Genomic DNA, 23426 nt, shown 5'->3' on the forward strand with positions numbered 1-23426 from the left:
GGCTGCGGACCTCAGGGGGATCAACGCTGCCCTTTGTAATTTTAATCATTTTCTTTTCCAGAGTCTCATAAAACTTCCTCATCTCGCCAGACATGCTCAGAGAACGAGATAAAGAAATCAATGGCTATTGTTTCATGCAAATGAGTTGATCAACAAAAGAGTTTCGAGGGAGGCAGGGATTCTCCCTCGAGCATTGCAACATTCCTGGGTCACATTTTCTAGGGCAAAAGGCAAAAGGGGGAAGGCAATATTCCATAGCAAGATACATATATTCATAATCATAAGCATTTCATAGCAACGAAACCCTATCTTTGTCCCACATTCCAAGTATATTTAATAAGAGAATTATTTTTTTTTTAAGAAGCCTGAAGTCCAATGTTTTAAAAGGTCTTTGAGGAAAGTTCATGAGGGAGATAGTATGTACTGAAGTCCAAGGCAGAGAGTCCATGATCATTGGGAAGGCTGGCAGATGAAACCCCAGTTGTGCTGCAACTGATTCACGCTTTTGGAAACTACAACTCTCAAAAAGGGCAGAAGTCCCAAGATCCAGCCATTTCCCAAAAGCCTCGTGGGATCCTTGTTGTCAGTGCCTTGGCAATGTGACCAAGACTTAACCTTTGTTGTGTAGCCTGGTGCCCTTGCCCTTTGCAGAACTATAAGTCACTATCCCTTATTTTGGGGGAGGGGGGGTGCTCGACATCAGGAGGACAATAGCTTTACAAACAAGCACCTTAGTATCCCTACGGATGTCCCAGTCCTCAAACGCTCTCTGCTTCATTCAGAAAAATGCTGTAACTGTATAATGAGAAAGAAACCTTAGGTTCTGCCTATTTACTTCCAGTAATATTTCTGCCCTTTTCGTAACGGAAAAGAGGGGCAAAAGATCCGCCAGGAAGTACTCGTAGGTCTGAGAGTTTTGTTATATCTGTCAATTATTTAATAACAGCAACAACAATAGACCAGGTTGGCTAGATACCAAATAAATTCCATCCTACCAATAAGATGTCACTTCTTTTTCCTGCACAGGTGACTCAAATCCTATCTTTGGGGTGCGCAGAGACAGCAGAAGCAACATCTACCAGCCTCCCCCTGCTACCGACATTGAGAAAATGAAGAATAATAGAGTCAAGGAACAGAAAGCATTTGCCCTGATAAGAGAAATTTTAGGTACTTTCTTTCCTGCTTGCATCCTAAAAATACCTTAGTTCCCTCCCCCCAGGCTTACCATCTAATAAGACACTAAAGCAGTGGTTCCCATCCTGTGGTCCATGGACCACCAGTGGTCCCCAAGAACTAAAATATGGTCTGCAGCCTCATCATTACTACACCATTGCAACTAGAGCGACTGGTCTCATGAAACCCTCTTATAGTGCTAAGGCAACAGGGATGTCCGGCGGGGAGACGCTGACTACCCAAAAAGTCCCCTAACTGCTGCTTCTCCTCCCTCCCCCTGAGGAGAGCCGTTCCATGTGGCACTTGAAAGTGGGGGCTCCTTTGTGTCTTCATTTTAGGCCTGTTCCCGGGGTTATTTGGGGTGCTGATTTAGAAAATTGCATTGGATACACCACATCAACTCTAGATTATTAAAGATTATTTATTTATTTATTTTATTTACTATTCTTGTATACCGCTGTATCTCAAGCCCGAGGGTGACTCACAGCGGTTTCCAAACAGCAAAGACAATAAAAACAGCAGTAATCAATATACAAAACAGTTAAACTACACAGTTCCATTAATGATGGTTTTCTGTGTTCCATTAAGAGTGGTTTTCTGTGCATGAGCAGATGGTGACTACTGGATGGCATGTGTTCTATAACAGAAACTAGGGCTGATGTGGTCTATCCAATGCAATTTTCTGAATCAGCACCCCAAATAACCAAACCGAATCTAAAATTGACCAAAAACTGACTAGTAACCCTTTTGGTACTAATGTTGGAGAGTGGTCCCTGGTCAAGTGGTCCCTGATCAAAAAAAAAAAAGGTTGGAAATCACTGCACTGAAGGCAAGGAAAAGGGGCAGCAATGGTGAAAAGTCCAACCAATGCTGGTTACTTTTCTCTTCCTCAAAAGGCCAGAACAATGGCCTTTTGAGGATAGAGGGACTCGCTGAATGCTTTTCAAGGAATGAGCAGAAGCCCCTCCAAGAAATTGAGCATGTCAAAGAGAAGATTTCCAGCCTAACCCTTGCTAACATGTTGTGTTTCTCTATGGAGGAATGAGCAGTGTACTAACACTCCTGCTATACAACCTCCAAAATTTCACAGAAGAAAATAGAGATGCCCATGTAAAATTGTAAGGCCCATGGGATGTGATCAGAAGGATTGAGTCAAGTGCCACATGAGGAAGCGCATAAAATTTGGATGTGCAGTCCTTTGATTCCCCTTTAATCGCCATGGCTGAAATCCCTAAATTAATAAATATTGTACTGGGTGTTTGTGCCTATGTCTCACAGCATGGTTATCAAAATTACCAGTGTGTTGTGAGTTTTGGGCTGTATGGCCATGTTCCAGAAGCAACTAGTTTCCAGATCTCACAACCTCTGAGGATCCCTGCCATAGATGCAGGCAAAATGTCAGGAGAGAATGCTTCTGGAACATGGCCAGATGGCCCTGAAAACTCACAACAACCCAGTGATTCAGGCCATGGAAGCCTTCGAGAATACATTACCAGTGTGCTATGCATTAATGTAAAATCAACCAGCTCTTCCACACAGTGTCAGTTTTCTCTCAGATTCACCATCTCAACATACATTATATATTAAAATCATACACACACACACACACACAAATGCACATAGATCCCAGCTTCCCTATAAGCGCAAGTTGCCTTAAAGGTAACCACAGCCTCCCAGTGTACATCACAGAATAAGTAGGAATCAAGAAAATGGTTCTTTCTACTTGTAACTGCTGACAACTAGAGCTACAGAAGTATAAAAAAGTTTGGATGGTGGATCATCATAACCCTTTGCCATATGGTGACCAAACACATTAGATTTGGCTTGGAAACCTAAATTGTTTGATGTTTGTTATTCTTTTTCCAGCCTACTTGGGATTCTTGTGGATGTTGCTTTTGGTTGCCTATGGACAGCGAGATCCTAATTCGTATTATCTCAACAAACATATTGAACACAGCTTCACAGATGGATTTGAAGAAGTCTTAAGTTACCAGGATTTCTTCAAATGGGCCAGAGCCACTTTAATCAAAAATTTATATGGACCATATCAAGGTATGAAGATACGTTGTGTTTGGACAGGACATCTGAGCATTTAAACTTAACACAATGCTTGGAAGTGATACATTTTTCTGGGGGGATGAATGTGTTAATGTGAAAAAAATTGCACAATGAGCATTCAGGTACTTAGATTTTTGGTGTAATTTGGTGTTTGGAGGGATATGGAAACAAGTGGGGAGGGGAGGACAGGTTTTCCCCATCTCAAAGAGCAAATTGACCTTGACAGTTCTGCAAAGGATCACAGATTGAGCTGTAGTTTCAAACATTTATTCTCTCTCCCCACCTCCTTAAATCCCAACAAGGCTTTATCACAGATGGCAACTCCAAACTTGTCGGTAGCGCACGGATTCGTCAAGTTAGGGTAAAAAGCGGCACGTGCCCCATTGATCCCAAACTGCAACTGACTGTCAGAGAATGCCGTGCTCCTTATTCTTTTGACACAGAAGATACAATGGATTATGGAGTGTACTGGAACGTCTCTTCCCTTGACAACTCCACTGAACTTGGTTCCGCCTGGCAGTATCAGAGCCAGTCTGAACTCAGAGGACATCCAATCTGGGGCAAACTGGCTGTCTATAGAGGCGGAGGATACGTGATTCACTTGGGGACAGATTCCCAGAATGCCTCCAGGTATAATATTCTTATATTTATAGCCCACGTTTTCCCAAGTCTGGGACTCAGGTGGTTTGCAACATTTCAATCAAAGATAGCTAAAATGTACTCATCCAAACATTGAAAATCTAATTAAAACTATTAATTAAACTGAAGCTAGTAAAAACAATGTCCAAAATCCTACATCGCCTCATAACTATGTAAAACATAGCTACAAATGATCTGGCCACAAACAAAATAAGGAATTGTATCTGTTTATATCCCATCTTTCTTTCAGTACGGTTAACGTAATATTTTAAAACTATACAGATTAAGAACTATGAAATAATTTCAGTCAAAAGTTTCCAACAGACCTCACAACCTCTGAGGTTGTGCCTGCCATAGATGTGGGCAAAACATCAGGAGAGAATACTTCTGGAACATGGTCATACAGCCCAGAAAACTCACGGCAATCCAGTGATTCCAGCCATGAAAGCCTTTAACAACACAGTTTCAGTCCAATTATGTATAAAAGTTATGTAAAACAATTAGCAAATTCATTAAGCTAAAAACAGAAAGATTCAAAATGTTAAAATTCCTCTAAAAGCTATACACATACAATCAATCAACAGTTTTCATGTCTATGTGTTTATTCTTTGGCAGAATTCTCCAGTACCTCTTTGATAACACCTGGCTGGATATTTTTACAAGAGCTGTGTTTGTCGAGTTCACCGTCTATAATGCCAACGTGAACCTGTTTTGCATTGTAAGCCTTATGTTTGAAACGAATGCCTTAGGTGAGAATTTCTTCTTTGTTCCAGTGTTTCACTCATAGTGAGTGGAGTTGGTTGTGTGTTTTTTTAAAAAGGCAGAACAATGTGTTCTGCATCTCTGTACCATATTGCTGTGTTGTTAGAGAATCAGTTGCACAAAGTAAAGAAACCCTGCTGGATCAACCACTCAAAATTAATAATAGTAATCTGTATAAATAAAAATGTATTGTTAGTTTGTGGGAGTAACATAACTCAAAAACCACTGGATGAATTGAAACCAAATTTGGATACAATATACCTATCAGGCCAATGAGTGACCATTACTCGTAAAAACACTGAAAAACACAGCTGAAGGGACTTAAAAAGCTAAAAAAAAAGACACTACAGCGCATGCCCAAAAACAACTTCCCCAGCAAACAACACACACAATAGCGTATGCATATTCGCTTCCGGACTACAGCTCCCAGCATCCCCTAGACCAGGCCCTTTAGGAGAGGAAGATGATCCAAATGCACTGCTTCCAAGATGCAAGCTTTCTTCTCCTTGGATCTCCTTGAGAGCATCCCAATCCCTGCATATTTCCAATTTCCTATTCCTGGACTGCAACTCCCAGCAATCCTCCAGGTAGATAGATTAGATAGAGATAGGTAGGTAGGTAGGTAGGTAGGTAGGTAGAAAGATAAATCGATTAGGAGGACTGCTGGGAGTTGCAGTCCAAGAATAGGTAGAGAAGGAAGAAAGGGGAGAAAGAGAAAGGGAAAGAAAAGAGAGGAAGGAAGGGAAGAGGAAGAGAAGGAAGGAAGGAAGGAACGAGAGAAGGAAAGAAAAAAAAGGGATGGAGAGAAAGAGGGCGGGAAGGTTGGCCATTGCAACGCGTGGCGAGTACAGCTAGTATAATAATAATAAACTTTATATTTATTCCATTCTATCTCCCCTGGGAGACTCAGAGCAGATTACAGAATACATATATGGCAAAGTTTCAATGCTGTTACACAATTAACAACAGCCAGTACACAGACAAAGGCAAAGGCTTCCCTCGAGGCTGTGTTCACCTCCGGCCATGGAGGGGTGCTGCTGTATGGCCTGTTGTCTGTGGACACATTCGCAATTGAATTTCTGGCATGTCTGCATGGGCATGTTTTATCTCCCCGCCAAAGAGGTACCTATTGATCTACTCACATTACTCCTGCTAGGTGGACAGGAGCTAGGGCTGATGGCGGGAGCTCACCCTGACCCACAACTTGAACTGCCAACCTTCTGGTTGGCAAGATTTTCTGCAGCTGACAGTTTAAGCCACTGTGGTATCATGGCCCCATGCACACAAATTTATTAAACTTGCAGAATGCCTTGCTGGTTTTTAGAACTCTATTTTCTCTTCATGCAGACTTTATTTCAACTGGATAAGATAGTTTTATTTTATATTTTAACTTGGGGTTCACACAGCCCTACTTTCAACATTCAGAAGAATGATTGCCCTGTGAAGTCAAACACTGATCTCTGCTTTTGGTTTCTCAGGGGCTTTCTTTACACGGGCTGAGCTGCAGAGTGTCCGACTTTATCCCTACACAGATGGCCTGCATATCTTTGTGGTAGCAGCAGAAGTCATTTACTTCCTCTTTGTCATTTACTACATGGTGGGACAGGTAAGACCACCTGAAGACAGAGACGTGCTCACTAACAGGCGACAAAAGTTGGCAAGGCTATCCCTCTTCTTGCAGCATTTCACATTTGTCCTGATTACTGGCCATAAGATCTGAGGTCACACTTGGCTAGTCTTCTCAGTGAAGTTGCCATGTAATAGCATTATTTCTCCTCATTCCTACTCACATTGTGTATGATTTGAAGGTAACTGAACACTTTGTTCCAACAGGGAAAACTCATTCGGGCTCTGAAATGGAACTACTTCCGCAGCAAGTGGAACCTGCTGGAACTGGCCATCATCACCATCAGCTGGAGTGCCCTATCGGTGTTTGTAAGACGGACAATTTTGGGCTCACGAGACATCAGTTACTATCAGGAGCACAAAGATGAGTAAGGATCCATTTTCCCAGCACTTTCCAAACTGTCCATCCCAGTATATGTAATATATTCCCAGTATATGTATACTTCCCAGTATACAGGGAGAGAAGTACTACCTAAACTGTCTGTGCCATAGCTTTAAATGATAAAGAAATAAAATATTGTGTTGTTGAATGCTTTCCTGGCTGTAATCACTGGGTTGCTGTGAGTTTTCCAGGCTGTATGGCCATGCTCCAGAAGCATTTTCTCCTGATGCTTTGCCCACATCTGTGGCAGGCATGCTCTGAGGTTGTGAGGTCTGTTGAAAACTAGGCAAGTAGGGATTATATATCTATGGAATGTCCAGGGTGGTAGAAATAATTCTTGTCTGTTGAGCAAGTTTGAATTTTGCAATTGGCCACCTTGATTAACATTGAATTGCCTTGCAGCTTCAAAGCCTGGCCAAGGTGGCCAATTGCAACATTCACGCTTGCCTCCAACAGACAAGAATTATTTCTCCCATCCTGGATATTCCACAGATATATAAACTCCAATTGCCTAGTTTCCAACAGACCTCACAACCTCTGAGGATGCCTGCCATAGATGTGGGTGAAACATCAGGAGAGAATGCTTCTGGAACATAGTCAAACAGCCCGGAAAACTCACAGCAACCCAAATGAAATATAACCTTACTATAATATAGGATAGGAAAAAACTGAGGCTGGATCTACCTGCCTATATCCCAAGACCTGATCCCAGATTATGATGATGATGATGATGATGATTATTATTATTATTATTATTATTATTACTTGAGACACAACAAGATGAGTCTGCAGCAGACAAGAGCACTCTGCTGGCTGTTGTATTGGATCACATGTCGGACATTTCCCAAGTAAGGTGGCCTTTTGCAGCTGGCAGATGGTAATTTTGCCAGCGCCGATTGTGTTTAAGCGCAGGCCAAGGTCTTTAGGCATTGCACCCAGTGTGCCAATCACCACTGGGACCAACTTTACTGGCTTGTACCAGAGTCTTTGCAGTTTGAGCTTTAAATCCTCATTTTGTGTCAGCTTTTCCAGTTGTTTCTCTTCAATTCTCCTGTCACCTAGGATTGCAACATCAACAATCCATACTTTGCTTTTTAACATGATTGTGAGGTCGAGAGTATTGTGCTCCAAACTTTTGTCTGAATTTGGAAGTCCCAAAGTAGTCTGGGACTTATTATTTATTTGTTTGTTTGTTTGTTTGTTTGTTTGTTTTTATCCTGCTTCTCTCCCATGGTTGGGACTCAAAGTGGTGAACAAAATATAGAAAACAAATTATCTGGCAGTGTAGACTCATGTAATCCAGTTCAAAGCAGGTAATCTGAGATCAGATCTTGGGACATGGTGAAGTATCGATCTAGCCTGGAAAAAAGTCTGACTGGATTATGGTCAGCCTGATTGCAAAATATATTTTGCCTGAAACTGCTGCAGCTTCTCTTAGCTTGTCTGTTTTTCCTCATTAAGAAACTTTGCTCGTTAAGACCACATTAAAGAAACTGAGACATTTAAAAATTAGCTGGGGAAAAAAGACTAACTAATTAATCAGGACTGTCCCTGCCAAATCAGAACAGTTGGGAGCTACGCAACTGTAGCAGAACAGGATACTTATATTTGTAAACTTAGGCTGTATCCGTTTATATTTAAGTCCTCCTGATCTGAGACTCCAAACAAACAGTTGTGTAAATATAAGCAACTGTTTTGTATTCATTTACGTTATTAAGTAATAATTTGACTCTATTGCTACCATTGTAACTTCAACCACCAATCTGCTACCTGAGAGAAGGAGTCTGGCTGGTGTTGGGCACATGGTTGAATAAAATTTCTGTCCGATTTGTGGTCGTCTGATCAGGAGAAGTTACTTGGTTCAGTATTAAGTATAACATGATATAGGCTTCTAGCCATCATTTATGATACAAATTGTAGATTTTATACATACATATCTAAATATTTCACAAACCTAAAGTATTTAAGGATGTTAGGCCCAGCTTCTGCCAACCTAGCAGTTCGAAAACATGGAAATGTAAGTAGATCAATAGGTACAACTCCAGCGGAAAGGTAACAGCACTCCACGCAGTCATTCCGACCACAGGACCATGGAGGTGTCTACAGACAACATCAGCTCTTCATCTTAGGAATAGAGATGAGCACCACCCCACCAGAATTGAACACGACTAGACTTAATGTCAAAGGGAAACCTTTACCTTTACCTTTTGTCACCTTGCCTTAGCCTTTGTCCGCTCTTCTGTCTTTTGAATGAAACAGAAAGTCTCTCGGTCCTGCAAACTACCTTGTGTCGCAACTCAGGATAGATTCACCTTTCTCAGAACACCACACCAAGGCTGAAGGTTTTGTAGTTTATTGAAGAAAAAGGCAAGTCTTTAACATAAAAGTAAGGTTTCAAAAGTTCAATGGTAAAGCAAAGTTTCCAAAGTTCAATGGCAAACAACATGAAGGCATTGATCAAACAAGATTCCATGGCAGCATGACAGAGTCCCAAGGAGCCAAGAACAAGACAAAGTCCCAAGAAGCCAAAAGCACTGCCCAAAAACCAAGGCAATCCAGAGAAGTTACCAGGGTGTTTGCAGAAGTTGCACTGACAAAGAGTTGACTTCAAACAGCTAGTTTAATATACTTTCCCAGCATGAACACATTCCTTTGACCTCTAACCTCTCTCTTGTTAGCAAGCCTCGAACTGCGGCGAACTCTGAATTGCAAGCGATCCTCCCTATCTAAATCTGCAGAGCCGTTAAGGTCGGCTAGCTCAATACCCTGAGAATCGACAGCCTGAGAATCGGCAGGCTGAGAGCTCGCCTCCTCCACCTGCACCTGGGAAGTTTCACTAAGATCAGAAACATCTTCCAAAACATCCCTTGCTATGGGAAACTGAAACTCCTTGTCTTCAGTATCAACATCGTCTGTATCAACAACAGAAACATGTTCAGGAATCTGAAACCCACCTTCTTCTTCCTGAGGCTCCAGCTGGGTCACAACACCTTGCCCCAAATCCCCAAAATGGGGGTTTGAACCTAAGCTAATTTCATGTATCAGCCTTAACTTGCCTATCTAGTACTAGAGTGCACCATCAGCGAGCAAGATAGCTGTTGTAGTCTGAAGATCTCGAAGACACTGAGGGCCCTTCCACACAGCCATATAACCTAGAATATCAAGCAAACACACAATATCTGATTTGAACTGGGCTATCTGAGTCCACACTGCCATATAATCCAATTCAATTTGGATTTTATACAGCTGTGTGGAGGGGCCTGAGTTTCAAGAGGCTGCCATTGTTGTGTCTCACGATGATGCTTCCTGGTTTCAGGTTTGCCAGCTTCAATCAGACAGCGACTGTTGACGCAGTTCTGGGCTACCTGATTGCCTTCCTGGTACTTCTCTCCACAGTGAAGCTCTGGCATCTTCTGCGGCTGAACCCCAAACTGAATATGATCACCTCCACCCTGAAGAGGGCCTGGGGGGACATCTCGGGATTTGCAACTGTGATTATAATCATGTTTCTTGCCTACTCCATTGCTGTGAGTAAGCCTTCTGCTTTGCCTGCTGTCAGTAGGACTTCTCCCCCATCTATAAATGCAGGGCTTGTTCTCATATTTTTGAGATAATTTGGAAGAGTGAAGCAACTGCCTCTGGCAATAGGTAGTGGGTGGAAACTGTGGCAATCATTGACTTTTCACCTCTGTCCGAGGACAGATCTGTATATGCTACATCCAATAGAATAGATTCACCCTGACCCTTATTCAAACAGTGGTAGCAAGTGAGTGTTCACCACTGCAACTGAGGTTAGTTTAGGGATAACTAACCTCAGTTGCAGTGGTGAACACTCACTTGCTACCACTGTTTGAATAAGGGTCAGGGTGAATCTATACTATTGGATTAATGCAGTTTGACACTATTTTAACTCTCATGGCTCAATGCTATGGAACCATGGGGTTTGTAATTATATATATACTCTGTAATTATATATATACACTGGCAGTAAAATTTTACTATACACATATGTGTGTGTGTGTGTGTATAGTAAAATTTTACTGCCAGTGTTGGTGCCCCACCAAACTACAAATCCCAGTACTCCATAGCATTGAGCCATGGCAGTTGAAACTGCATTAATTCTGCAGTATAGGTGCCAATCCAGCTAGCATTTGTTTGTAGAATGAATAGCAATATAGTGTTAGCTTCTTCTGGGTTTTATATGGCACTGTATATGGGGCCTTTGTCACATTTTGTCCAAAGCTTTGTTTGCTAGGGCCCTTCCACACAGCCCTATATCCCAAAATATCAAGGCAGAAAATCCCACATTATCTGCTTTGAACTATAATATATGGCAGTGTGGACTCAGGTAGCCCAGTTCAAAGCAGATAAGGCGGGATTTCCTGCCTTGATATTTTGGGTTATATGGCTGTGTGGAAGGGGCCTTAAACTAATTTAAGGGGAGGGGGGCAAAGGACAGTGGATTTCAGATGGATTGTATCAGGGGTCCTCAAACTATGGCCCGAGGGCCGGATAAGGTCCTCCAAGGTCATTTACCCGGCCCTCACTCAGGGTCAACCTAAATCTGAAACTACTTGAAAGCGCACAACAACAACATCAACAACAACAACAATCCTATGTCATCAGCCAAAAGCAGGCCCACATTTCCCATTGAAATACTAATAAGTTTATATTTCTTAAAATTGTTCATTTCAATTATTGTATTGTTTTTAAGTGAGTTTTTTTTTTGGCACTACAAATAAGATATGTGCATAGGCATTCATTCATTTTTTTTCAAATTATAATTTGGCCCTCCAACAGTTTGAGGGACCATAACCTGGCCCTCTGTTTAAAAAGTTTGAGGACCCTTGGATTATATGAATCTACACTACCATATAATCCAGTTCAAAGCATATCACCTGGATTTTATATGGCAGTGTACATGGGGTCACAGGCTATCATAAAGAAAACAGAAGGACTTGAAAATATGGATTTTCTAAACTGTGGCCTCACCTACACTACCATATAAAGTCCAGATTATCTGCTTTGAATTGGATTAAATGACAGTGTCGTCTCAGGCCCCTTCTACACTGCCACATAATCCAGATTATCAAAGCAGGCAATCCACATTATCTGCTTTGAACTGGATTATATGAGTCTATGCTGCCACATAATCCAGTTCAAAACAGATACTCTGGATTTTATATAGAAGTGTAGGTAGGGCCTCCTATAATCCAGTTCAACAAAAATAATCTGGATTATCTGTTTTGGGAATATGGATTATATGGCAATGCAGATCCAGCCTGAGGGCCCATATACACTGCCATATAATCCAGAACATTAAGGCAGATAATCCACATTATTTGTGGATTTATCTGAGTCCACACTGCTTTAATCCAGATCAAAGCAGACAATCTGGATTTTATACAGTTGTGTAGAAAGGGATCAGATCCTGGGATCTGATCTGTCTGGAAGGGCCCTCAGATGCATTGTACCATCTCTGTTTAGAGAGACCACCTCTAAAGACAATTTGTATATGATGTCCAACTTGTCAAAGGAGAGGAATGAAGCAATTGACTATAGCAGTAATTATATCTTAAAGTTGGGCTCATTTCCCTGCTCAGCAATCTGCTATGAGCTCTGTTTAATATATAGTCTGTCTCCAACCATAATTAATTGAAAAGTACTCCCATGGTCTCTAAAGTAGTTTGGAAACGTCACACCATTCCAAGACAAGAGGAAAAATAAGCAATGAAAAAAACCTAACTGACCTAAATGCAAGATCTCTCCTCCTCTTCTTTTGAATTTGCAGACAAACTTGATCTATGGCTGGAAGCTAAATTCTTACAAGACCCTGTTTGATTCGGCAGAGACAATGGTTAGCCTTCAACTAGGAATCTTCAATTACGAAGAGGTACAGAGATTTTTTTCTCTTGTAGTTGTGGTTGAATTATTAAAATGAAACCACAGAGATGTTATAATAACTGATTTATATGAAAATATCAATGTATTGTGTATAAGTGATGAAAGTGTTCAAACTAACGGGAATTTTTTCATTATCAGGGTGCATCAATTAAAATGCTGGGCTGGACCAAATTGTGAGCTTTTCTCCATGAAAAAGGATTGAGCAGGGAGCACTTCTTTCCTCAGCAGTGGCAGAGATGAAGCCAGAACAATTGGCTTATTTTATTAAAATATTTATATCCCTGCTCCATGCAGAGATCCTAGGGTGACATGCAATAAAAATTCATCAGTGTGAATAGTGGAATTGTCTAAACACATATTAGCAAATAGAACAGAAAGGCAGATATAAACTATTTAAAATAGTTTAAAATGATTTAAAACCCTGTGCATGCAAGGGTTTGTATAAAAGCGATTAAGGGCGTAAAGTTTTCATGAATATTCATGTTTTCACTTGGTGCCTGAACAATAGCAATGCTGGTACTAATCGGGCCACCAAGAGATTAGTGTCCTGTGGAATCATGGAAACTGATGGGCCCAACCTGCCACGGTGAAGACATCTGCCCTTGCGCTTGGCTTACTTTACTTACTTAGGTGATTCCTCGTTGTCTGAGTAAGATTGTCCTCCAAGTTTGGTGTACTGGCGGTGGGTCTGTAGGTGACTGTGGAATCCCATTCTTGACCTGCATGTTCTCCCACAGTGAGGGCATCGGTTTCCAGGTGGAAGGCAGTCCCGGTCGGGGTTGGCTTGACATGCCTTCCTCTTGGCACATTTATTTCTTTTGCCCTCCATTCGTACCTCTTCAAATTCTACAGCACTGCTGGTCACAGTTGACCTCCAGCTGGAGCGCTCAAGGGCCAGGGCTTCCCAGTTCTTGGTGTCTATGCCACAGTTTTTAAGGTTGGCTTTGAGCCCATCTTTAAATTTCTTTTCCTGTCCTCCAACATTTCATTTTCTATTCTTGAGTTCAGAGTGGAGCAACTGCTTTGGGAGACGCTGGTTGGGCATTCGGACAACGTAGCCGGTCCAGCGGAGTTGATGGCGGAGGACCATCGCTTCAATGCTGGTGGTCTTTGCTCCTTCCAGTATGCTGGCATTTGTCCGCCTGTCTTCCCAAGAAATACTCTGCTGCTGAATACGCATGCCCAGTGTGGAATACATATCACCATGTTAAAACAGTGGATGTGGCTCTTAATGAGACATTGTCACATTATCACAGGATGTCTACGCCCTTCACTGCTGGAGAAATTATACTGTTTAGCCAGTATTGCACCACCTGACATCCGTCAGGAAATAGCATCCCGTAATGAAAGGACCAAGGTATTGACATCTCCAGCCCATCCTCTGTTCAGATACCAGCCAGGAAGCCAATGCCTTAAATCAAGACATGGCTTCCTAAGATCTACAGAGATACTCGCAGGAACACCTCAGCAAAAGTGGCAGGTTAAAAGTCGGAATCTCAATCAGTGGCTGATCCCAGATGAGAGACTCCCTCCTGGGCACACAGAAGACTGGACGACCTGGAAGGCGCTGAAAAGGCTGCACTCTGGCACCATGAGATGCAGAGCTAATCTTAAGATTTGGGGCCACAAAGAGGAATGCACAGCATGCGAATATGGAGAAGAGCAAACCATAGACCACCTAATACAATGCAGTCTGAGCTCAGCCACATGCACAATGGAGGACCTTCTCACAGCCATACCAGAGGCACTCCAAGTTGCTTGTTTCTGGTCAAAGGAATAAATACAAGTTCTTTAACCTTTCCTGCCAAACAGTGCTGGTGCCTCACCAAACTGCAAATCCCATGGTTCCATCCTATTGAGTAGGAGCTCCCGGTGGCGCAGTGAGTTAAACTCCTGTGCCAGCAGGACTTAAGACTGACAGGTTGCAGGTTCGAATCCGGGGAGAGCGTGGATAAGCTCCCTCTATCAGCTCCAGCTCACCATGCGGGGACATAAGAGAAGCCTCCCACAAGGATGGTAACACATCAAAACATCTGGGCGTCCCCTGGGCAACATCCTTGCAGACGGCCAATTTTCTCACACCAGAAGCGACTTACAGTTTTCTCAAGTAGCTCCTGACATGACAAAAGAAAAAAAATCCCATTGAGTGATGGCAATTAAAGTGGTGTCAAAATGCATTAATTCTACAATGTAGCTGCACCCTGGGAGACTGTTCCCTATGGCTAGTCAGAGCAAGTGTATCCAGAAAGCTTTTAAAGGCAAGCTCGCATGAAAAACATTGCATTAATGAAATTATTGCATCTACTAAATAAAACAATTTGGAGCCAAATGATACTAACTTCCTGCATCCTCTACAGTACAAACTTCCTGTCCTTCAGTACTTTTAAATGCCCTTGCCCTCATGGCTTATCTTTTCACTCTGCTATCTAGATACTACTCCCATAAACTTTGCTCCTCCAGTTCTCCACCACCAATGTTCAAAGGTTTCCCCCCCCCCCCCCCTATCAGCTCTTTTTCACTTCCCTTATTGGCCTTTGTGCCAGCAGCTGCCTCTATCGACTCCTTTAACTCTGGCCAGTGATGAGAGGGAGGCCAGGGACTTGTTAGCGGGAAGCCTTTGTGTCCCCCAACTGTTCTGATTTGAGAAGTCCTCCCAATTTTCTTTTAAAATGTCCTAGTTTCTCTTTCCGCCACCAACCTTCCCACTAGCTTTCTTCAGGTGCTACAAACATAATTTGAACTCATTTAACTCAGCAGAGAAGGGAGAATTTGGCCCTTCTTAGTAGTGCCCCTGGTGGCACAGTGGATTAAACCGCTGAGCTGTGGAACTTGCTGACCAAAAGGTCAGCGGTTTGATTTTGCAAAGTGAGTTGAGCTCCCACTGTTAACCCCAGCTTCTGCCAACCTAGCAGTTAGAAAGCATGCAAATGTGAGCAGATCAATAGGTATTGCTTTGGTGGGAAAGTAACGGGGCTCCATGCAATCATGCTGGCCACAGGACCTTGGAGATGTCTACGGATAAAGCTGGCCCCTTCGGCTTAGAAATGGAGATGAGCACCACCCCCCAGAGTCGGACATGACTAGACTTAATGTCAAGGGAAAACCTTTATTTATTTATTTGCGATATTTATAGCCCACCTTTCTCAGCCATACAGCGACTCAAGGCGGGTTACAGATTGGTAAAATTCAATGTCAGGCATTCATAAAAGTGCTATTAAAAACAATCAGCATTACAATATAAAACTTATATAAAAACCGTTAAAGCATATAATCATCAGTGTCATTCTGTTAAAACCATTATCTAGTAACATCGTCTAGCCATTCCATGTTCATCATTCATAGTCCTGTGTTATCTATTTCACTACATTCTCAAAAGCTTGCTCAAAGAGCCAGGTCTTTACTTTTTTTAGAAAGTCAGGTGGGAGGGGGCTGATCTAATATCCCTGGGCAGTGAGTTCCATAGCCGGGGTGTCACCACTGAGAAGGCCCTGTCCTTCGTCTCTGCCAATCGCACTTGTGAGGCAGGCGGGATTGAGAGCAGGGCCTTCCCAGATGATCTTAAGCTTCTAGATTGTTCATAGGAAGAGATGCATTTGGACAAGTAAGCTGGGCCGGAATTGGGGTGTTTTTTTTAGTAGAACCAGGCAGAAGAAATTTCATTTCTTACCCGCCTCTCCTCATTGCTCAAGGCAGGTCACAGACTTTCTGTATATATTCCAGATTTCAATATTAATGTCAAAAATATGTAGTATTATTTCCTGAGTATATTTCAGATTTCAATATTAATGTCAATATTAATATTAATATTTCAATATTAATGTCAAAAATACATAGCATGATTTTACATGGGATTTGTGCTACATTAGAATGGTAACGACAAATATCACTTAAGTAAAAGTAACATTGCATGTTAACACTAAACTATGCTAGGAATCTGCTACTGCAAAATCCAATGACGTGGTTTAAAACCCGTATATGTATATAAAAAAGATTATGATTAATTACGTTCCAGTCTACTTGGAATACATGAAGCTCATTCCAGAAGTGTGCTTAGTAGCCAACAAACTATTTTACTAAAACAATATAACAATAAGTGACCAATTAACAAGAATGTGTGCGTCACCAAAGCAAAAATAAATACACCGGTTCTCAGGAAAAGACAAACACAGGCAATTTAAAAATATCAAAGGAATATTATGATCATAATTGGAGTCCTTTCTCCTTAAACCTCTCACTCTTTCACTGCTGAAGGTGTCTTGTTGCCACTCTGCAAATAATTTTCCAAAAGAAGCTCACCAAGAGACCAGTCTTATGCAAAACATAAAGGTAAAGGTTTCCCCTTGACATTAAGTCTAATCGTGTTCGACTCTGTGAGGTGGTGCTCATCTCCGTTTCTAGGCTGAAGAGGTGGTCAATAGATGCCTCCAAGGTCATGTGGCCAGCATGACTGCATGGAGCGTCATTACCTTTTCGTTGGAACAGTATTTATTGATTTACTCACGTAAATCAAAGGTTGGCAGAAGTTGGGCCTATCAGTGGGAACTCATCCTGCTCCCTGAATTCGAACCGCCAACCTTTTGGTCAGCAAGTTCAGCAGCTCCGTGGTTTAACCTGCTGCACCACTAGGGGATCCTATGCAGAACATAGATAAATGTATTTCTAGATACAAATCCCCAGATTCCTCCAATCAACTGGCTAAATGTTTCTAGGAGTTGTAGTCCAAAAAGTACTGTGTCTAGATATATTCTTTTAGAATTAAAAAAAACCTTAAAATCTTGAGTTGGAATGGTCAGAAGAGTATCTTGTCAGGCTCCCTGCCATGCAGAAATATGCAACTAAATCACCCCTGAAAGTTGACCAACCTTTGTTTAAAGACCCCTGAAGGATCACATACTCCCCGAATGTGATGTTTTAAAGATAAGACATGGTAGTCTGCAATCCTAACACTTACCTGGAAGAAAGATCCTTTGAACTCAGTAGGGCTTATGGTATTTCTAAGGCAATAAGCATAGCATTGCTGTCTTGTTATTTACATTAGTATGTTGTTCATTGTTCTATTTTGCTGATGGTAATGTGCATCATTACAGGTAGGGCCACGGTAGTGCAGCAGGTTAAACTGCTGTGCTGCTGAACTTGCTAATCGGAAGGTTGGCGGTTTGAATCCACGGGACAGAGTAAGCTCCCGCTGTTAGCTCCAGCTTCTGCTAACCTAGCAGTTCGAAAACATGCAAATGTGTGTCTATCAATAGGTACCACTTTGACGGGAAGGTAACAGCGTTCCATGCAGTCATGCCAGCCTCACAACTTAGGCTCTTCGGTTTAGAAGTAGAGGTGATTACCACCACCACACCCCCCCCCCCCGAGTCAGACTTGACTGGACTTAATATCAAGGGGAAACATTTACCTTTACTAAAGTGCCCTAAAAGCACATCCCTTTTACTTAGCTACAGAATAAATACTTTTATATGAAATATTTATCATATCTTGTTCAGCATTAAGCCTGCAGCATTTATGTTTACATGAGGCATGAGCTCCTGTAAGTTTTTGATCCTTTACAGTTTTCTCTCCGCTCCTTAGGATAGGAAATACCTGATTGCTATTTTATGTATATATTTCAGGTCTTGGACTACAATCCTATTTTGGGCTCCTTCTTAATTGGCTCCTGCATCATTTTCATGACATTTGTGGTGCTGAATCTCTTCATTTCAGTTATCCTTGTCGCTTTCAGTGAGGAGCAGAAACATTATCAGGTTTGTTCACAGGTGTATTTTGTGAATTGTAGCTTTTGAGGTTCCAGCCTGCCGTGACATGTATAGCTTTCTGTATGTTGCTGCTGTTACAGTTGTGTCTCCAAATCATTCCCAACTTGTGGGAACCCAATGGCAAACCCATACCCTTCAACTCTATGATATCTATTATCATGTTTGTTTGTGCAGCAATCCATTAATGTGCATGTGTTTGTGGTTTTTAAGGCTTCAGAAGAGGAAGAGATAGTCGATCTAATGTTGAAGAAAATGTCAAGTTTCCTTGGCATTCGATGCAAAAATGATCAGAAAACGGGCCAAGATAAGCCACTGGAAGAACTTGTGCGCAACTGAACACTGCCAGAAGGATGCCTTGCTTATCACTTCAGTTTACAGCTGCCTTTCAGTATCATGATTCCTGTGTTTGTGAAACGCTAGACCTGAAGAACGTTTCAGACTCTGAGCTCTAAATTGTTGCATTTAAGACTTTAGCCTTAATCCTGTACTGAAAAATGTAGAAATAAGTGTCACAGCATCAAATGGCTGGCCTTACTCCACTTTACTGTATTTTGTCTGCAGTGTGATATACTACACAATATAATAAAGCAACCAATGTGTCATGGGGCTATCAGATCAATGAAATACTGTAGTTTTGTCCTGTTTTCCACCAGAAACAACCTTACAACAAGAGTTAAAGCAACTTTAAAAAGCTTTACTTCAGCAAAATGATAATAATATAACAAACAGCAGCAAAGGATCAGAAGGTAAATCCCAAAAGCAAAGCAAAAGTCTTACATCAGACATGAAACAAGAGTCTTTGGCAAAAAATCTTTGCAACGCACTTTGCAAACGCTGGAGATGCAAGCAAGGAAGCACTAAGTAGAACAACTGCTGCCAGCATTAACCATTTGCTTTACTTGTGATTTATAGCCCTCAGCTCCCAGCACAGGTGTTCCTAGGGTGAGGTTTGATTGCTCAGCATTATGCAGCAATTCTAGCTCACCTTTTTTATTTCGCCCTTTGGCATTCCTGAAACGTAGGAATGGGCAGTATGTTTTCCTTGCCCTCTTCTTTCTCTTCAACCCTTGGCCCCAAATTGCCAACTTCTACATCTTCATCCTCCTGTTCTACCTCCTTCTCCTCAGAAGAGGAGGACACAAGTTTCTTCTTACAAAATGGGAATGTTGTGTATTAAATGTAGATTGCCCTTTCATTTTAGAGCCTCCATGCATTCTGCATTGTTATTGCATAGCAGGGTGTCAGAGGAGTCCTTTATTTTATAGATCTACTTTCTCCATTTGAAGTTACAATGCACTTCTATCAGGGAACTGTTTTGGCATCCTAACTGGCATCCTAACAGCCAATGTTAGGAATTGTGGGAGTTAAAGTCCAAAACATCTGGAGAGAGCACCAAAGTTTGCCCATGCCTGCTCTAAGAATACATTTAGTCTCTTGAGAAAGTCTCTGTAGTTTCTGTATGGAGATAACTTTAGACCAGTAGTGTCCAGGTGTTTTGGGCTTAACCTTACAGAATTCCCGAGACTTGGGTAAGCTGGAGTTGGAATCCCAAACATCTGGAGGACCTAAAGTTGGATACCACTGCTTTAAATAAGCTCTATCATTTTGAAGTTGAATCAAGATTTGTCGTCCCACCACCACCACCACCCGGATCTCCTTGTAGCAGTCTTAGGGTTACCAAGCAAATACTGCACGGGGCTCTTACATCCTTCATGATTATGGAGGAGGGAATTTCAGCAGGTGTGTTATCATGCAATGAACTAAGGCCTGTTCTACACTGCCATATAAAATCTAGATGTTTTGCTTTGAATGCATTTATATGGCAGTGTAGGCTCATATAATCCAGTTCAAAGTAGGTAATGTTTATATAATCCAGTTCAAAGTAGGTAATGGGGATAATCTGGATTATATGACAGTGTAAATCCAGCCTCAGAGGTCATAATGTTTTCCAAATTTCCATGCCATATTACAAATACAGGAGCCCCTGGTGGTGCAGTGGGTTAAACCGCTGAACTGCTGAATTTGCAGACCAAAAGGTCACAGGTTTGAAACCAGGGAGCTGCGTGAGCTCCCGCTGTTAGCCCCAGCTTCTACCAACCTAGCAGTTTGAAATCATGCAAATGTGAGTAGATCAATAGGTACTGCTTCAGCAGGAAGGTAATGGTGTTCCATGCAGTCATGCCAGCCACATGACCTTGGAGGTATCTACGGACAACACTGGCTCTTTGGCCTAGAAATGGAGATAAGCACCACCCCCAGAGTCAGATATGACTGGACTTAATGTCGGGGTAAAACCTTTACCTTTACTATTACAAATACAAATATTTACATATTATACCATGAGTGATAGTTGTTTTGACGATGGCAACATGAGTGGGGGGAATAACAGGAAAACAGATAAATTCTCTAATAACTTCAGCCCCCTAAACTGGACTATCCTCTGTCTAGCCTCCACCCAGATAATGGAACAATACCAAATCCAGCTGCTGCCTCCTGCAGAGTTCTGGGATTTGTAGTAGTGAGGTCCAGGACTTCTCTGGCTGTGCGCTTTAAAGCAGGCATGGGCAGACTTTGGCCCTCCAGGTGTTTTGGATTTCAACTCCTGGTAGGCTCTTAGGAATTGTGGGAGTTACAGTCCAAAACACCTGGAGGGCTGAAGTTTGCCCATGCCTGGAAGAGATGCTCTAGTCCAGTGGTTCTTAACCTTCCTAATGCTGCGACCCCTTAATACAATTCCTCACGTTGTGGTGACCCCGAACCCTAATATTATATTTGTTGCTTCTTCATAACTGTAATTTTGCTACTATTATGAATCATCATGTAAATATCTGATATGTAGGATGTATTTTCGTTCACTGGACCAAATTCGGCACAAACACCCAATATGCGGAAATTTGAATAGTGGTGGGGTTGGGGGAGGGACTGATTTTGTCATTTGGGAGTTGTAGTTGCTGGGATTTATAGTTCAACTACAATCAAAGAGCATTCTGAATTCCATCAACGATGGAATTGTACCAAACTTGGCACACAGAACTCCCATGACCAACAGAAAATACTGGAAGGGTTTGGTGGGCACTGACCTTGAGTTTTGGAGTTGTAGTTCACCTACCTCCAAAGAGCACTGTGGACTCAAACAATGATGGATCTGGACCAAACTTGGCATGGATACTCAATATGCCCCAATGTGAACGCTGGTGGAGTTTGGGGAAAATAGACATTGATATTTGGGAGTTGTAATTGCTGGGATTTATAGTTCACCTACCATCAAAGAGCATTCTGAATTCCACCAATGATAGAATTGAGCCAAATTTCCCACACAAAACCTCCATGATCAACAGAAAATATGGTGTTTTCTGATTGTCTTTGGTGTTGCCTCCGATACCGCTCTTGCGACCCCCCCCCCCCGGGTCCTGACCCCCAGGTTGAGAAACACTGCTCTAGTCTTTGCTGCTGTGTAGAAGAAGGCCTTAGACCAGGAGATCCATGTGATAGGATGATCTCAAGATATTTATTTATCGTATCAGGAGCGAACCCAAACAGTTGTATTGCATTAAAAACAAACAAACAAACAAACAAAACACAAAGTTTGCAAGCTTGGTAGTTGATTAAATGTCCTTTGACCAGTATCTGGCCACTTGGAGTGCCTCTGATGTTGCCGCAAGGTGGTCCTCCATTGTGCATGTGGCAGGGCTCAGGTTGCATTGCAGCAGATGGTCAGTGGTTTGCTCTTCTCCGCACTTGCATGTCGTGGATTCCACTTTGTGGCCCCATTTCTTAAGGTTGGCTCTGCATCTCGTGGTGCCAGAGCGCAGTCTGTTCAGTGCCTTCCAAGTCGCCCAGTTTTCTGTGTGCCCAGGGGGGAGTCTCTCATTTGGTATCAGCCATTGATTGAGGCTCTGGGTTTGAGCCTGCCACTTTTGGACTCTCGCTTGCTGAGGTGTTCCAGAGAGTGTCTCTATAGATCTTAGAAAACTCTTGATTTAAGTCGCTGACATGCTGGCTGATACCCAAACAAGGGATGAGCTGGAGATGTCACTGCCTTGGTCCTTTCACTATTGGTTGCTAGATAGATAGATAGATCCGTTTTATTGATTGGCCTATTGGCCGTATCAAAACATTTAACACATAACACAATTAACACATAGTCATACATAGTCATACATGCAACATACAACCCTCGGTATAAAAGGAGTTAAAATAAACAAGCTGTCAACAGGATCTCGTTCAGATCAAATGTCTGCGTCACCTCCACAGTTTACTCCAATTGATTCTAAATGTGCAATTCTTAGCTGTGTTGCTTTGAATAGAAAAAGGGCTGTTTTGTGTGTTATTTTAGGGTTCTGTCCGGCCAACAAAAATGAGGTTTTAATATATGGGTCCCAGTGTGTTTTTTGAATAATGTATGGTCCAAGGCAATGGTCTCTCTCTTTCTTATACAGCTCACAGTTGAACAATACATGTGTGATATCCTCCACCTCTGGTGCTCCACAAATACAAAATCGTTCGTTGTATGGGACTTGATTAAACCTTCCGTGCTTGTCCATTGTATCCAGCTGTTCAAAACGAGCTCTGGTAAATACCCTCCTAAGGTGTTTAGGCATTTCTGTTTTTAGATATCGAGCAGTTTGGAAAGTATGTTTAAAGCGGCCTAACCATTTCAGTGAGCCAGCTTTACTGAGGGTAGCGATATCTTTTTGGCCTTCTATATCCAATACTCGTTGAGCAACTATTTTTGGGTCTAACACTTCTAAGAGATTCGGATACCGAGTCGGAAGTCCACAGCTCTTGATGTATTTTGTCAGGAGAACTAACCAAGAGGTCTGATGTTGATTTTCTATCTGCTCTAACAGGCACAGTTTGGGGAGTCTATCATTTTCCATGGCCATCAGTTTTGCCCAGTAGTTGTAGGCCCTGATTTTGGATAAGCCATCCACTGTGTGTACTCCCAGTTCCGCTCTTACTGCGGCAGCTGGGGTCGTCCTGTCCACTCCTAGGAAACTTCGCAGGTGCTGTGATTGTGATTGCTCTAATAATGGTACCTGGTTTAGACCCCAAACTTCAGCTCCGTACAAGAGCATGGGAGTAACCTTTGCTTTATATACTTTGAGAAGTGGGTCTAA

At 42.1% G+C, this 23426-nt stretch overlaps 1 protein-coding gene across 1 annotated transcript in view; it reads left to right on the top strand.

Moving 5' to 3' along the window:
• LOC132783237 (polycystin-1-like protein 2) overlaps positions 1 to 18930 on the top strand; it is a 90693-nt gene extending 71763 nt beyond the window's left edge. Inside the window, exons 34-43 of the mRNA XM_060788337.2 lie at positions 1027 to 1167; positions 3040 to 3225; positions 3534 to 3861; positions 4486 to 4619; positions 6111 to 6238; positions 6466 to 6626; positions 9957 to 10167; positions 12432 to 12533; positions 18163 to 18294; positions 18517 to 18930. Coding sequence (XP_060644320.2) covers positions 1027 to 1167; positions 3040 to 3225; positions 3534 to 3861; positions 4486 to 4619; positions 6111 to 6238; positions 6466 to 6626; positions 9957 to 10167; positions 12432 to 12533; positions 18163 to 18294; positions 18517 to 18642 — 1649 coding nt within the window. The 3' untranslated portion in view covers positions 18643 to 18930. The remainder of the gene's footprint in view (positions 1 to 1026; positions 1168 to 3039; positions 3226 to 3533; positions 3862 to 4485; positions 4620 to 6110; positions 6239 to 6465; positions 6627 to 9956; positions 10168 to 12431; positions 12534 to 18162; positions 18295 to 18516) is intronic.
• The last annotated feature ends 4496 nt before the right edge of the window (positions 18931 to 23426 follow it).

The sequence above is a fragment of the Anolis sagrei genome, chromosome 8 (genome assembly GCF_037176765.1).
Source record: "Anolis sagrei isolate rAnoSag1 chromosome 8, rAnoSag1.mat, whole genome shotgun sequence".
In the NCBI taxonomy this organism is placed as follows: Eukaryota; Metazoa; Chordata; class Lepidosauria; order Squamata; family Dactyloidae; genus Anolis; species Anolis sagrei.